This window comes from Coloeus monedula, assembly GCF_965178545.1.
Source record: "Coloeus monedula genome assembly, chromosome: 9".
Classification (NCBI taxonomy): domain Eukaryota; kingdom Metazoa; phylum Chordata; class Aves; order Passeriformes; family Corvidae; genus Coloeus; species Coloeus monedula.
The window spans coordinates 15,496,203-15,512,217 of NC_138789.1; the positions used below are offsets into that span (position 1 = coordinate 15,496,203).

Here is a 16,015-nt window from a genome sequence, read left to right on the forward strand (position 1 = left end):
GTATCACTTGACCAAGCAATTTTATATTAACACAAAGCAGTTACATTTTGCAGCACTGTAAGGTACACAGTTCTTTCTGAAGAAAACTGAGTCAGCCAACAGCTAACATGTACATGGATCAGTACTCCTTTGCTTTTAAAGGAAATTGAATGTATTTCAATAGAGTTTTCTGATACTGAAAAGAACTAACCTGGCAGTCCCCAGCTTATCTATGAAGTCTTAAGTATTCATCCTACTCTCAATTACTCTCACACAGAAAGCCATGGTGAATGTCATACATGAAATCCCTATTTGTGCTTGGCCTTTGCATATTAAGTACTTTAATTAATTAATTCTGAGTTAAATATTTTTAAATTGAATGTTAAAATGAACCCATCAGCCCAGGTACAAACATTCAGTTCCATTATCAGTGTTTTCAATTGTTTAAAGTAGTTTATTAAGAGAGTTGCACCCTTCCCAGTTAAAATTTTCCCAGTTAAAAATCACAAACTTGCCCCTTCTCAAACTTCAAACCACCTATACACCATAAGAATTACCTTTCCTGTGTTTACTGTATACTTTTACAAGTGTTTTGAGATGTGTTGGATGTATTTTAATACCTTTTTTTTTGGTGTTTTCACTTGCATTCTGATTCCAAGGCCAAAACCCCAATTCTAATAGCCAGCAGCTATTTCTAGCTACAGAGCCATTACTCTGCAGGCAAGCTCCGTGGCAACCGGAATACCTGAATTTTAATGAAGGTATTGTATTCCCTTATCTCTAACTGATACCACCCCCCTTGACAACGATGAGCCATTGGTGGACAGAGATGATCCATCAAAGGGAAAGCACCAATCGCCTTGGACCGAAGGGGCGGGCTGTGGGTGGGCTGTGGGCGGAGCAAAGACACTAAAAAAGATGAAGCTGAGAGGCGGGGTCTCTTTTCCCCTCTTGCTCTCTCCAGATTAGCTGTGGGAGATGTCCGTGCTGGGCATTCAAAGCCTTACCCCTTTTAAGGGGCTTTTAGTAATTTTTTAAAAGTCAGCCCAGCACTGCAAGTTCTTTTTCTCTACCTGAGGTCTAGTGCTGTCGCAGCCAGAAGATCTCAAATCCCTGCGCTCCTGGGGCATACCATCTACTGAGCCATAGGATCCCAAATTTTTATATTTTTCTAATTTCTGTAATTTTTCAATTTTTCTGTTTTCAGTAAATTAATCTTTTTAAGAGTTGTCTCATTTCTCACAGTGAACAAGCATGCTAGATAAAATTGCTTTCGTATATGCTGCTGGAATATCACAATTAAACACTATTTAGGAAATGTTATTTGTCTTTACATTGTAAATATACTTATTGTACAACTAAGTATGAAAATTACATTGTTCAGACACTCACAGTATTTTTCATGACACGTACAAGAAGCGAAAGAAAAGAATTCTCAAGTAGATTGTGAATATTAAAACATACTCTACACAAAAGGATTAGTGCCCTTCTGCTGATGAAAAAGACTTTTCTGAATCAGCTAACAATATTAACAAATACACTTCACACAGTTTCATCCTGAAGTCAAAACAGTACTCAGAAGATGTATCAGGCTGGAGAAAAGTGTCAAGGCATATTAATCTTCATCGCTCTGTACACAGCGCTGTTGTTACATATTTGCAGTGATTGTAAATTGCCTACCTTTGCTCCCACACGACTTGAAGAGACAACACTTACCCTTGAAGAGTGATGTGCTCTTGGGAGCTCTCAGCCCAACTTCCACTCAGCATAGCAGCAAAGTAACTAGATCTGGCACATAAAATGGCCCTGAGAGAGAAAAAGTAAACATTATTCCACTACATACAAATATTCATGATGAGACTCTTTGATAACATTGAGTTAAATCTTTGCCCTTTATGCATTAAGGTGTCAGCTGTGTACTGCATGCCTTTCCTTTGAGTATGTTTGGAATGTCAAAATATGCTACAGAAAAAAACCAAACAGTACTCTATAAATTTTTCAGTTAAAGCTTGTTTATAGTATGACTTTGAGATTCACACAGAGGAAGTCTATTACCCCAAGTATCTTCCTTTCATATAAAATTTCACATTTATTTCTCCTGTTTTATTTATCAAATAAGAATAAATAACCTTGTTTATACAGCTCCATTATAAGTAATTATATTCTGAACATTTTAAATTCTTCTTATATCGCAAAATATGTATTTATCAAAATTGTAAGTATGTAATGTCTCGTATTTAGAATTTGCTACCCACCAAAAGTCAAACAAAACTCGATATCAACATACGCCAGGACAATATGATGTGGTTTTACAGCAAGAGCTATCAGTTCCTTCTGTTTACACTTACTACCCTTCTATATTTAAAAGGCACAACTGGCCATAATGGGGCTAATTCAATTTAGTACTACTTCCATAGAAAAAAATAAAGAACCCCCAGAGCAGCAGTCTGTGGAGCTCAGTATCTCTACCATTATCAGTCTTCAAAATATCAGGTAAGAAGACCTTTGCAACAGGAGTTTTTAAGGTGGAAGTGCAGTGGCAGAAAGGAAGACAAGACAGTGGGTGAAAACTGCTTTATGATTTCAGTTTTCCAGATCCCCACCAGTTACAGTGTTAGTCTTTATGTATCTTATCTGGGTTACTGCAGCCACAGATAATATTCTCACACATAGAATTTTTTCATGACACTTATTCAGCTTCCTATTATTTATAAAATTAGCTTATGTCACGTATTTCCTGTGGCAGAGAAAGCAAAATGTTATACTAGGCATGAGAATCCTTTCTGTTACATGTATTTGTTGTCTCTTAAAATGTCTCTGAGCACTCTCATTTTGCGTAGGAAGAAGCAAGAAGAATACTATTTCTGGTCTCTTCTAGTCATTACATATTCTGTATTTTCTCATCTCCCTTCCCTCCTCTGCTTCAGAAGTCTCAATACTTTAAATTAGAAGCTTCTCGCACATTCCTCCTGTGAATCATCCAGCAAAAATAATAACAACAAAGCTCTTACTGAACGTTTCATATCTCAGTGAAATACGTCCACATGTAAATGGGTATTACATCCTACCTTGAAGTATATGAAATTCTGGGTACACACACGATCTTTTTTTTATAAGATACAATAACACAGTATCTTAGAGATATGGAATACACTTATCTCCAATTTTTTATTCCCTTCCAAATAAATTTTAGTAATGAACAGTGATCAACCAACTTCAAGGGCATAGTTAGAGTGGATATTTCAAAGACTCATTTTAAGTAAGACAGGTACTCAGCAGAATAAGGACAAGTATGCATTACCTAAGTTTAAATTTTATCAGCATGTATTTATAAAATATATGGAGATACCAAATTATTTGGAAATAATTTTATCTGTGCTTTCCTACTGTGATGGTTAGTGCCAGTTTTATTATCAAACAAATCTGACTTGCTTCATGCAGAGCTCTGTAAGAATAAAACACTAGGAAGACATAAACCAGCAACACTAAAATCTATTGGAAGTTCACAGGACTTCATGAGAAAGTAAGGAATACTGACACAAGTGGTGGGAGACTGTGGGGGTCTAACCTGTCCCCTGTTTGAGAACTTAAAAAAAACCCCCTTGTAGTAAGTAAATCATTCTGGTGCTTTCACCACAATGATACTGAAAGTTACACTGCCCTTATTAGCTCCTACTGCTCACATGATGCAGTGCTAAAACGAGCTCAAGACCTGCATCTGTTTCAGAACATCCTTGTTTTCTCTGATTTACTGCCGCATTTTTTGATGCTAGTTAAGCTAGATAGATAGCTCCAGGCAGTTAAGTGGCCTAAATTAAAGAAGCTCTACTGATAGAAACTCTTTGCTACACTATTTTTTCTGCATTAAAGCATTTGTTTCTCAAACTTACGTATCTGAGAACGTATTTTATAGTGTAGACCAGAAGAAACATTCTTTACTACACTACATTCTGAAAAGGTAGCATACATCCAAATTCTATTATTTAAAAAAATAAAATACCCCCCCACACTATTATGACGTATCTTCTATAAAGATATTATAATGTCAGTAATAAACTGCACACCCCCTCCCCATTTTATGTTGAGAAAGTACTAAAAGTAGTGGAGGGCTTTTATAGTCACTCTGTTATTTATATACTCAAAGGGAACAAAATACAGGCTGTGTAGTTTGCTATCTCAAATGCAAACAGACTTATATCAAAGGTACATGGAATGGTACTGACACTTCAATTTGCTTTCCCAAGCCACAAGAGTACGATCAGCCAAAGTTCTTAAACGGTCTTGGACTTTAGATCTAGTTAAGTCTCCCAACAATCTTTACATCTACATAACTGAAGTAATGAAACCAAAATCAGATTTTGTATGCAGATTCTGAAGAGCAGAAAAAAAAATTACTACTCCAGAAATTTTCTGCCTGTATGGAAATTTTATTCAGCATTAATAACTGAATAGTTTATTAGTAGATTTTTTGTTTTCTTAACAGAGCACAGATTATTTTTTATTGTTTCGTATTGCATATATATATAAATGTAGCAAAAGAATCTACAAGTATTTATATGAGTATATACTCAATATATGAGTTCAGTGGCAATCTTAGAAGTGCTAAAAGCGCAGTTGTTTTCAAAACAGTTGCTGTTGATGATAAATTATATTCATTAGTATCAAAGTACAGCCACTCCACACGTAAGACCTAAAAGCTGGAACAGTTCACAGCTAGGGAACAGCACCAGCAATACTTCCTACAGATATACAGTAATAACAGCAGCATTTTTTACCAGATGGTTATTGATTGAAAAACGTTTTACTGTAAATACTTATGTACCTGTGAGCTTGAAAATCTTTGCCTTCTATGCAAATATTAATATCTGGACAATAGCAATTCTTGTAGAGCATCAATAAGTCTTCCCCTAATACAGATGCAGTTTCTACTCTGGAATTACCTGCATATGGGGAGAAATAGCTGTTTTCACTTTGTCAGGTGCACAAGGGACTATTGACAGAGCACAGACAAAACATTTCAAAAGATTCTGACATAATTAAATTTTTTATTATTGCATATTCAAGCTAGGATTTTCCTTAAAAGGTTTTCCAAACCTTGCTTTTTACTTCTTATTTTGACTATCAGAAACTTGACCAATGCTCCGTATTTGGTATCTACAGAAGTGCTAGAGTTACTCTTTTTTAAGATTATGCACCCAGTTCATTTTTTTTCTGCAGAGATCCAGAACCTCTGCACTAAAGAAGAGTAGTCCCTGAGGAAATTCAGGGTCATGCAGTGCTACAGGCTTCCACCTGAACAGATCTGCTGCTTGAGCCTGTGTTACTGACACAGCTGTAGCAGCCAACACCTCTGGGGGAGATGCAGTTAAACATTTCCTCGTATTATTTCGTTCAGAGCTGTGGTATGGAAAGATTCCAGAACCCTCATAAAACAACGGTGGAACTACTGCAATTTGCGAGGAAAGGAAAACAAGGGAGATACTCTGCTGTGTGGAAGTCCCACATGTTAAGGAGTGGAGCTCACTGTATTCCGGGGAAAAGACAGGATATGGTGATGACCATGCCTGATGCCTGACAATTCCAGATTTATTACACCACGCATTGTCTGGGAACTGTGCCTGCCTAACTTCTGCAGCAATTCATTTCTTCAAAGTGTGAGAGAATGAGGTGGGCCATAGAAAAGAATATCCATGGAAGCTGTGCTGTAACAATAGTTTTAATTTTGCCTGCATTTTTACAACTGTAGAAGTATTTGAACAATTATTTAAAACACAAAAAGAGAAAAAAGTGTAATTCCAAACCTACCTGCAGCGGCTTTGTTGCTTTCTGCGTCAATGACTGCTTCTGGAATTTCTTCCTCAATACCAGACAAACAAACAACTTCTTTCTGCACAGCTCCACTTGGAATATTCTGATCAATTGGTGTTCTTTTGCTTTGTCCAAGACAATTTACATTTTTTTGAGTGTTCTGCAGAGTAATAGTGTTCCCTTCTTGTATTTTCCTCATAACCAGCTCCTCAACTTCTTTAAGATTTATATCAGATGAATATAGAATCCTAGAAGATGACACTAATTTTTACTCTCGTAATTTTTTAATTTAAGAAAACAAATAAAAAATTACATTTTTTCCCATCTAACAAAATTCATGACCAGAAAACAAAGAGCTGGACTCTCTGGTGCTTAAAAAGCCCAGCCTTTTAAAAATGTATCTCTGGAAAACTTATTTCTGAAAATTCTTGAAAAGCATAAACAAAATAATAATAATAAATAAAATAATAAACAAAAAAGCACCACAAAATACAGAAACCTTCTAACATCAAGGTTACAGTATAAAAATCATAAAAATTGCATAGAGATATAAATGAATTGGAGAAATTAATTTCAATTTCAAAGGAAGCACTTAAAGCACAAAAATTTGCAGTTAAGATTACCCAAGAATTTTCACTTTGCCCATGTAGTAATTCCAGCTTCCCACTTTCCCATCTGTTTCACCAGCTTATTTTTGGCTCAGGATCTGGAAAGGCTAACAAAGCCTGCAGTCTGTGACTGCAAAGATCTCATATTTATGGAAACATAACTGCACTCCAGCACAGATAACACATTTTATCCTCGGTTTCATACCATATAGATGAAGTTAACAAAGTTTAACAGAAGAGCTACAGTTACTTTGGATGTAGCAGACATACTCAAGAGATCTGCTTTAGTCACTCACTCCACAGCAAAGAGGCTTTTTTGTAAATACTCAGAGAACAGTAATTTGAGCGTGTTATTTGAACACTGTACTCTGAAAGGGCAGAGAAAACATACGAAGAAATAATCTTCCTTTTTAAGTCCTGTATTTAAAGGATTGAGACAGGTAGAATTTTTTTGTCTATGTGATACAGGTCCTCACCAGGAGAGAATAAGGAGAAACAAGAATGTAGGGAATGAGAATTTTACTATTTTATTAGATTTTGAAAGCAAGGGCCAGGAAAGGATGTAACACGTAATAAGATTTCACGTGGAACGAGTAAGGTATTATTTTAAGGTTGTTGTGTATGTATGTGCTTTCAGAACTCCCAACCTGTGAACTGACCACCTATTGCTTTTCATATTTAAATTGCTTTCCAACCTAGCATTAATAGCATGAGGGAAAGACAAGTAATAACATGCCATATTACCAAGAACAGGAGCAAAAGTTGCTTGATGGAGCAGGGAGACTTTGCAATTCTTTAGAAAATTCAAGACCACTACATCCACACATTTTTCCCTATTCACTGTGCTTCACAGTATGTAACATCTGTGTTTTACAGCTCTAAGGCAGTAGGACTCAAGAATAGAAACTCATAGTAGAAACTCAGTTAAGCTAGAGATTTCAAAATTTTACAGAAGCATTCTGAAGTTTTGTCTTCAAGTTTTTTGTCCACATTAGACCTTCCAAGAATTGTCACTTAAAGTCACATAGACAAAGCCACTACTAGAAAAAAAAATTAAAAATCCAATAATTTGCACTTTATCCCTACATCTTCACCAGATGTAAGCTAATACCACAATTACAGAAGTATACTGGTCACATACTGAATGTAGAAAACTTTAAGAAATTCCCTAGGAAGGATCTGTTGAAAAAAAAATTGCCATTGAACATGTTAGGCTAAGTTTGCACTGGAACTTTGCTTATTCACCTTTCTGTTGCTACAGAGCTTTTGCATATTTAACATGTAAAGACAATACAAATTTACTTTGAGGGAGAAAGAAAATTAGCAGCAACAGATAGAGTGCTTTGGCATAAAGTAATTATTTTACTATTCTTACTTACTTTCTGCAGTAACTGAAAAACATCCATAGGGAATCTCATAAGCTAGGCAATAAGGCAACGCTCTCCTGGGAATGCTCAGGGTATTTTCAGAGAATCTACAGCAACCTCAGGAATGCAATTAATTTTGTTATCACTAGGCTTCAGTCAATAAAAATGGCATCCTTACCACGACTAGGAACTCAGTAAATAAAATGGCATTTTAAATAAAAACTTAAAATAAAGTGGCATTTTAAACCAGAACTAAGTAACTGGTTTCTGGATGTAAAAAAGTTAGTTCTATTTTAAGTAAGTTTTTTCCTATAAAAAGTCAAGAAACTTTGACTCTTTCAGTTAACATTTTAAAATCCAGTCACATTCCTGGATTTATTACTTCCAGAAATTCAGCAGGTTATTTTAATATTAGAGTTCTGCTTAATACAGACTGTAAATGTACTACTTTGAAAGACTCATGGATGCATCCATCATTTTGTTTCACAGACAGCAATAATGATTTTGGCACATCTTTCAGAAATTTCCTTTTATCTCAGTAACTCCCATTAGATGTTTCCAGAATGCAAGATTCTGCAGTTTTCTAAAACCTGTTATAAAAAACTTTGCTTGGCAGCACCCTGTATTTTATAGACTCATTTCTAAAGCAGAGTGAAGTTTTCTAGACTGTCTCCTCCAGAGTATTAAATGGTGTCTTTTCACATAAATAAAAGAATTGTAGTAGGATGTAATAGGATAGGATTGTAATAGTTTTTAAAAACTGTTCCAAACCTCTTGAGCAGGCATCATTCAATGTGCCATCCTAGTTTCATTATCTAAAGAGCAAAAGACAACAATTCTATAAAGTTATAAATCTCTTCTTTAAATGAGATAGAGGTATCATCAGAAGGTGACCCCCAGAGCCTTCTCTTGTCCAGGCTGAACAACTCCAATTCTCTCAGCTTGTCTTCATGGTAGAGGTGCTCCAGCTTTCTGATCAGCTTTGTTGCCCTCCTCTTGACTCAGATCCAAAAGGTGTTTCTTATGCTGGGGACCCCAGAGCTGGATGAGCACTCCAGGTGGAGTCTCAGGAGAGCGGACCAGAGGGGCAGAGTCACCTCCATCCACCTGCTGGCCAGGCTGCTTCTGATGCAGCCCAGCATAGGGTTGGCTTTCTTGGCTGCAAGTGCACACTGCTGGCTCATGTTGAATGTCTTGTTAACAAACCACAACTCTTTGAGTGTGACCATCCAGCCAACTCCTTATCCACAGAATGGTCCCTCTGTTAAACCCAAGCCTCTCAAGATGAGAGACAAGAATGCCACAATAACCAGATTAACACTAAAGTATCTTCTGCACATGTGTAAAATACCATATTATACAGTTTTACTTAAACAAAGCCATCAGTTACCACAATTAAATGCCAAAATGAAACCCAAATCTATTTACTTCTATTAATAAAAACAGAACCAATATAGGAAGCCTCTGAACCACTGCCTGCCCAGAGTTTTAATGCACCCATGTCTAGCAAACCCAGTTGCAGTAAATACTCTCGTGTAGTGCATTTAATCTTGGAAGACTTGCAAAAATAGTTCAGCAATACACCTAAAGCAGTGCATCTTCATTGTCTAAGTTAGGCATTTCATATGCACTTCAACCTACCTTAACAACTTAAGATTCTTCCATTTCCCTTTAGATTTGCTAAAAGAACCATCTGCTTAATTTTTGCAGTCAAGATGGTTGTTTTAACTTAACTGATTTCTTGAGGTGTTTCAGTGAATTTCTTCTCATGAGATGAAACATCAACTGCTTTACTGCCTCATACAGGTGCTGATTAAATTTTCTAATTTCTTGTGACAGGCATGCATTTCAGAAGAATCTGACCCTTAAACAGTCACGGGCCCAGTGAAAGGTTTGTAACCATTTCTCACAGATCAAATTTTTTTCCTCCTTCAGGCATAAATCCATTGCATTAAGATACTATGTTTCCAAAGCATTACAGCCCTACCGAATATATTGGGACTTGGCAGTTCAGCTTCTCAACTGCCTCAGAGAAACTGAGATTAGATATAAACATGGATCAAAAAAAAACCCAGTAAGAAAAAAGACAAACTTATTGTTTCTATGTATGTGGAAAGGAGATAAGATTGCCATTGTCTGGCATGTGTTTAAGCCCATTTTCATCAAAATGAACAGGTCATCGTGGTGAAGTCTTTCTTCCCCCAACAGGATATAGCATAAAATCTAAAATACAAGCTTCATGTTGTACATTACTTATTTGCCTCCTTAGCATAGTCTAATTCTTCTCAATGAATGACTTAGCTCATTTTTATAGCCACAAAAAACTAACTTGGTGTTGTAGTGACAAATTGAGACCAGAGAATATGGTTATAAAAAAAAAAAATGTAGGAAAAAGAACACCTTAAGTATTCAAGAGGCGCAGATTCCCCAATCTCTTAACTTTGTTCACAATAATTTGTTTTCAACTTTCTCACTTCTCTACACTAAAAGTAACTTTTAACAGAGCGTTTTAATTTCCACAATTCAGGATTTATTGTTTCGCAAAGTTTAAGACAGTCATATCACATCTCCCATATTGCCCCACTTGTAGGGCAAGGTTTGTTAATTTTAGTAGTTTCGGGAAGGATGATTTTTTTCAGCTGTACTGCTGATCCCCTTATGTCTTAATGCAGGGAAAAGAGTAGCTATTGTGCCAAAAAATCCACCTGCAAGTGCCACAACAAGCCCTTTTTGCAGCTGATTTGTTTTCAGGTTCCCTGAATCAGTCATTTAGAGAAGATACTCCTTGCATGGCACCACATCAACAGGCACGAGTGATAAAAAGATATAAGGGAAGGACCATATCAGAATAGTCTGTGTAAACCACAAAATTTCAAGAACATGTGAGGCAGGCTATTCTTCTGAAATAAAGTGGTCTGCAAACATAACCCACTAGGGGGAATACACAAGCATAGATATTAAGGGTAGGATTGCTGAGGCATAAACATAAAGGAATTCAGTGTACATATGCATAACTCGGGTTTGTTTCCTCCAAAACAGCAATTATCCAATGGGGACTATGACAATCTAGCAATCAGGAAGAAGAAACTCACAGACAATTTATTTAAATAAGTATTTCCCATTTTCACTACTTTGTAATCCAGTGTTATGGAACTTTAACTGGGAATCGTACTTAAAGAACAAATATTCACAAACATTCTATTTGGTGTAACTTGTTTATGAAAGCCTCACATGCAAGAGAGTATCAAGCTGGAAATAGTGCTATGCCATCACCTTCTGTAGTGTGAGTATGATGCTGTGTAATTTTAACAGGTACCCCACTTTATAGCTTAGGGTTTTTTTCCCTGCACACAGAAAAGAATCTGATAGACATGAGCAACACTGAGTTTGCAAGAGGTGTGGCTAAGTGACAGATGAAACAGGAACAATGCTATAGGGTATCTGTTGTATTCATAGTTACTATAGCCAAAGATTTTTTATACAAAGGAAAGGTGTGCATACATAGACGCTACGGAAAGAAGTTATTGCCACCATGCTGTCTAGAGTTTACCTTCTAGGAAGTTTCTGCCTGCATGTAAGCGAGATATGCATCCTTGTCCTGCCTGATACAGAATTCTACAAGCGTAACACGGTCGAAACCTTGGCTGGTCTACTTTGAATCAATTGCTGGTATTGCAAACTAACCCCTGTGGCAGTAAATGTCACAATGACAATCGTATTCCTTTGTATTTGATTGTATTTATTGCTTTTCAACTGGATCTCACTGTCATTAGGTCCTTCTCTGTCCTTCCTTGTATCAGACCCCTCTAATAGAAATATTATGACACAATGTCTAGATTTTTATTTCTAAAGCAATATTTTGTCCAACTGCAAGGGTAAATAAAAAGCAGTTTGCCTCTCAGCAGGCAAGACAGTAATGATCTAATGATCTGTGACAGACATTGTCCTTCAGGGATGCTAAGTTTCTCTTCTTAAGCCACACTGCAGAACTCTGCTTAGGCAGTATCCGGCCATCAACGTACTTGCAACTGTTGACATTCTTCTAGTTGTGTCCTGAAGAATGACAGAAGGCTATTGGAGGGCAGAGTCAAGATTACACTAACTTCATCGGGCAAAAACGTAGGGTGCATAGTGTCTACAACAGGAACGCTGCACGTCTGGTGACCAGAAGTTTCATCCTGGTGTCCTCAGATAGTGCAAGTGTACAGAGGGAAACAAAGCACTCCTTAGATGCTCATCTACTTCATGCTGAGGCTATGCAGAAAGATCAGCATGAAGTTTACTATGTCCTATCTCCAACCCAAAAGAGGAGGCAAGAGGAGCTGCACAGCCTTCAGCACACAAATGACATGTAGGTCACAGACACAAGCCCACATCTCTCCTGATGAAGAGAGACAGAGGCCCAAAGGAAGTGCGCCTCACTGGGATGCAGGCCAGATTTAGCTCATGAGAAAATGAAGTCCCCAAATCCCCATGGAAAGATAATTTTTACTCAGGAAAATAAAAGCAAAGCTGAATACAAACAGGAAAAGGAATGAAATTTTGTTACAGCTTTGATGAACTCTTCAATACTATTCCTAGTATTCCACTTCTCCATATATACCAGAAACCAGAACTTTTGTAGAAGGCAGTAACTTTCTCTCAGGAGCTCAGCTGCAGCTACAGGTCTCTGTTACAACTCATCATGGCAGTTCACATGCTCCAAGAACTAGGCTTGCTTCCAGTAAAACTAAAGTTGTAATTTAAGCCACTGTTTTGCACTTATGAAGAGCTAATAATTTACATTTTAACAATAAGAAACCACTGAGATTCAACAGCCACCAAGACTATTTGATCACCTGAACAATAGATTAGACTCCTTTCAATCAAAGCTGCATCCTTTCTTTGATCCAAATGAGTTCATTGTTAAACTTCATCACACTCTGTAAGCACAAATCTCCATAGTGCCAGGTTAGAGGACTCAAAAGGTGAAGTATCAAATGGCACCGAAGACTAAGTTAAGAAAAAGCAGTTCTCTTGCAAAGCACACTTCATACACAGTTTAGAACTTATGGGGAGGTTCATTTGAAGATTCTAAACTCACTGTGAAAAGACACAAGGTTTATAATTAGTTGAGCTGAGTTTAAAGGTGTTTTCCAATGCCAAGCTTTTTGGAGAACATGCAGGACTCCAGACATCGTTCCTTACCTTACCGCAAACCCAGACAAAACTGAAAGCAAGTATCAGTGACATATTAAGTGCTTACCATTAGGAATACAAACCTCTGATATAACAGTATATAAATAATTAAAATAATTATTCAGAATAATTATTTCTAAATTAATTTGATTTTTAAAAAATTTGCATTATCATGTTTCTCCATGTAATTCTTCTGTAACACCACTTACATGAATGTGAAAGAAATTAATGATATCACAATAACAGTGGAATCAGGAAAAATACAAGATAAAACCCATGTGGTTTTGTTTCTTACCACTTCTTTTGCTAATGCTCCTGCCAGGCTGTGGCAGTAACCCAACAAATGCCTGTTAATCAACCTGCTCCACTACAAAGATTCTACGTTTCAGATATTACTCTGGGTTGAAAAAATTTTCTTTCATAATTAGGTTGCGTTTCAAGCACTAAATTTTAAAACAGCAATGATATACCGTACCTGTTGAAAACAATCCCAGAAGCCTGCAAATACCTACATTTTCTAGGCACATCCTGAATTCATGTGAAAACTAAGAGTGATTTCTTTCTACCACTTTGCTCCTGGTGCATTCCTGTAAGTGCCGATTGGCTCTAACACCAACTCTCTTTTAGGGAAAGTAGGTGGCACCACCACAGCTTTGTTAGAGAAAAGCAGTTCTTTGAAAAAAGGATTAGAGGAACTTACAAGAAGGAGGATTGCAAGGTCTGGTGGCAGCACCAGGCAACACCCCTCATGTAACTCACCTAAGGTTTAGAGCAAGACATGAGAGATGTTGCATATGTGGCAATGGGAAAATAGCTGGCAGTGCAAAAACATGCTGGCCCTTGCACTAGTCCCTAGGGAGTAGCCAGGCCACACATCTCCCTCTAGGATCCCAGTTTGCATCAAAGCTACGCTGTGTTTGGCCTAGCCCATGGCTCACTAGGACTTGAGAGATGAGTTTTGAACTTAATGCATTTTCATCCAACTTGCTGAAGTTCTCCTAGATTCCTATATCCATAACTTTTAAAAATATGAGCTGAGAGTGGGTTTTATTTGCTGTTTTCATTTGGGAATCTGGCTAAAAGGGTGTTAGAAGGCAGAGCCTTTCTCTTTTCCTATTACAAGTCCTTTACACACCATAAAAAAGCACGCTAAGGTGGAGAGTACAGCCATGCGCTATCAAGCAGAAGGACAAAGGCAAAGGAAAATAAAGAAGTTACAGAAAAGTCCTCTGCAAACTCTGCAGGAAGGCTGTGAGGATACTGCCTTGAACGGGAAAAGCTTTAAAACAGGTGCTGGCACTGGGAAAAAAGAAGAAGCAGGACACAAGAGAGGTGGTGCCGGGGCCAGCCCATCAATCCTGCCGCGGCAGCGCACTCACCGCAGGAAGCCCCGGAACTCCGCGGGTCCCATGCCGTCCAGCCGCAGCTCCCCCGGGGGCAGCTGCCCCCCCGCCAGACCTTCGCAGATCAGAGGCGCCCGCGCCAGCAGCACCGCCCGGTGCACCCGCAGCGCCGCGTCGCCTACTCGGAAGGTGAAGTCGGAGTGGGTCCCCTCCGTCAGCAGCCTGCAGGACGGCATCGTTACCGCGTGTCCCCGCCCCGCCCGGGGCCGCCCCCGCCTCGGCCGCCGCCCCGCGCCCACCTGTCGAGGTCCTGCCGGAGTTGCTCGGCCAGCGCCTCCTTCAGCCGCTGCCGCTCCGCCGCCGCCGGGCCGGGGCCCTTCGGCGCTGCGCCGCCGCCGCAGCGCGCCATGTGCCGGCCGCTACTCCGCCCTGCGCCCGGCACGGCGACAGACACGCGGGGCGGGAGTGGCAGGCGGTGCCCCCGCGGCGGGCCGCCCTACTCACGGAGAGCACCGGGACAGCGCTCGCGGCGCGGGCAGCAAACGACCCCCGGCGCTGACCCGCGCCGGGCGAGACGCGGCGCCTTCCCCGCGCCGCTCGCGGGGCGGGGCCAGCAGGGGCTTCCGCCAATGAGGGCCGGCGGCGCTGGGCTGGCCCCACCCCCGGCAGGGAGCCCGAGGGGAGGGTGGGGCTCCCGTGGGGGCGGGGCCTCCTCGATCGCGGGGGGGGCTCCGCCGGCAGAGCGCGGGTGCCGCCGGGACGGCGCCCCCTGCCGGCCGCCGCCCCGCCCCGCCCCGCCCCGCCCCGCCCCGCCCCGCCCCGCCGAGGGCCGTTCCCGCCGAGGGCCGTTCCCGCCGAGGGCCGTTCCCGCCGCGCCCCGCGGAGCGCAGCGCCCTCGTGTGCGGGGCCCGGGCTTCGACGGGCGCCCCTGCCGCAGGGGCCGCAGGGAAGGAAGGAAGGAGGGCGAGCGGGCGGGCCACAGCTTCCAGCCGCCGGTGCTCTGCTGGAAAATCCGTGCTCCCCAGCACTGGCTGTCGAGCCAAAGCAAAACCGCTACACAGGTGATAGGAGTCTCTCTATGCCACCTTCTGAGACAAGGAAGAGCATTTCCAGCTTCATAGTGTAAGTAACAGAAGCACCTAACCATTTTAGCTGATAAAGTACTGAAAGTATTCAAGGAAAAATGCTTGAAAGGCAGGTCCCGGTGGTGGATGGAAAGAGGCAAGTGCAACACCATTGTCATGATCCTGAGGAGATTCTTTTGGGATTTGGAGAAGGGGACGAGAGCAGGTTTCCAGCCACGAGCTAACGCTGGGCAGACAGCACCGCTTGGTCCTTCCCTGCGAGGGTTACACTGAGCAGGGACTGCACCAAGTACCTGTGTGGGACACAGTGGCTCAAAAGAGACGACACACACGGCAGTGTGGGATGTGTTGGGACTCCCAGTATCTTTCAGCTCTGTCCCGCTCTGGTGCGGACAGTTGGTTCAGGCTTACCTGGCCCTGATGCCTCCCCCAATGGGTTCTTGTTCATCTTTGATTCCAGGACACTGTGCTTATCTTGCAGGTGGACACGGAGGCTTTGGAAACCTGACAGACAGGTGATTCACCTATTCTGTGGTCTTGTATTTTTGCTTCTTTTCCCTTTGTAGTTAGCACACAGTTTTCTGCCATCACACTCAAGTTAATTCTACCCTTTGTGTCCTAAACACTGTCTCTTCCTCCAATAAACA

The 16,015-nt window shown here is 40.5% G+C and overlaps 1 protein-coding gene across 3 annotated transcripts in view; it reads right to left on the reverse strand.

The window, feature by feature from the left end:
- Positions 1 to 14,692, reverse strand: part of BTBD8 (BTB domain containing 8) — a gene marked incomplete at its 5' end in the record, with an annotated part of 36,038 nt that extends 21,346 nt beyond the window's left edge. For 2 of the 3 annotated variants that reach the window (XM_082287057.1, XM_082287056.1), the window contains 5 exons: positions 1,696 to 1,785; positions 4,802 to 4,919; positions 5,785 to 6,035; positions 14,320 to 14,505; positions 14,583 to 14,692. In XM_082287057.1, coding sequence (XP_082143183.1) covers positions 1,696 to 1,785; positions 4,802 to 4,919; positions 5,785 to 6,035; positions 14,320 to 14,505; positions 14,583 to 14,692 — 755 coding nt within the window. Of the gene's footprint in view, positions 1 to 1,695; positions 1,786 to 4,801; positions 4,920 to 5,784; positions 6,036 to 14,319; positions 14,506 to 14,582 lie in introns of those variants that run through there. The other variant, XM_082287058.1, reaches the window with a different exon arrangement.
- Positions 14,693 to 16,015: the final 1,323 nt, after the last annotated feature.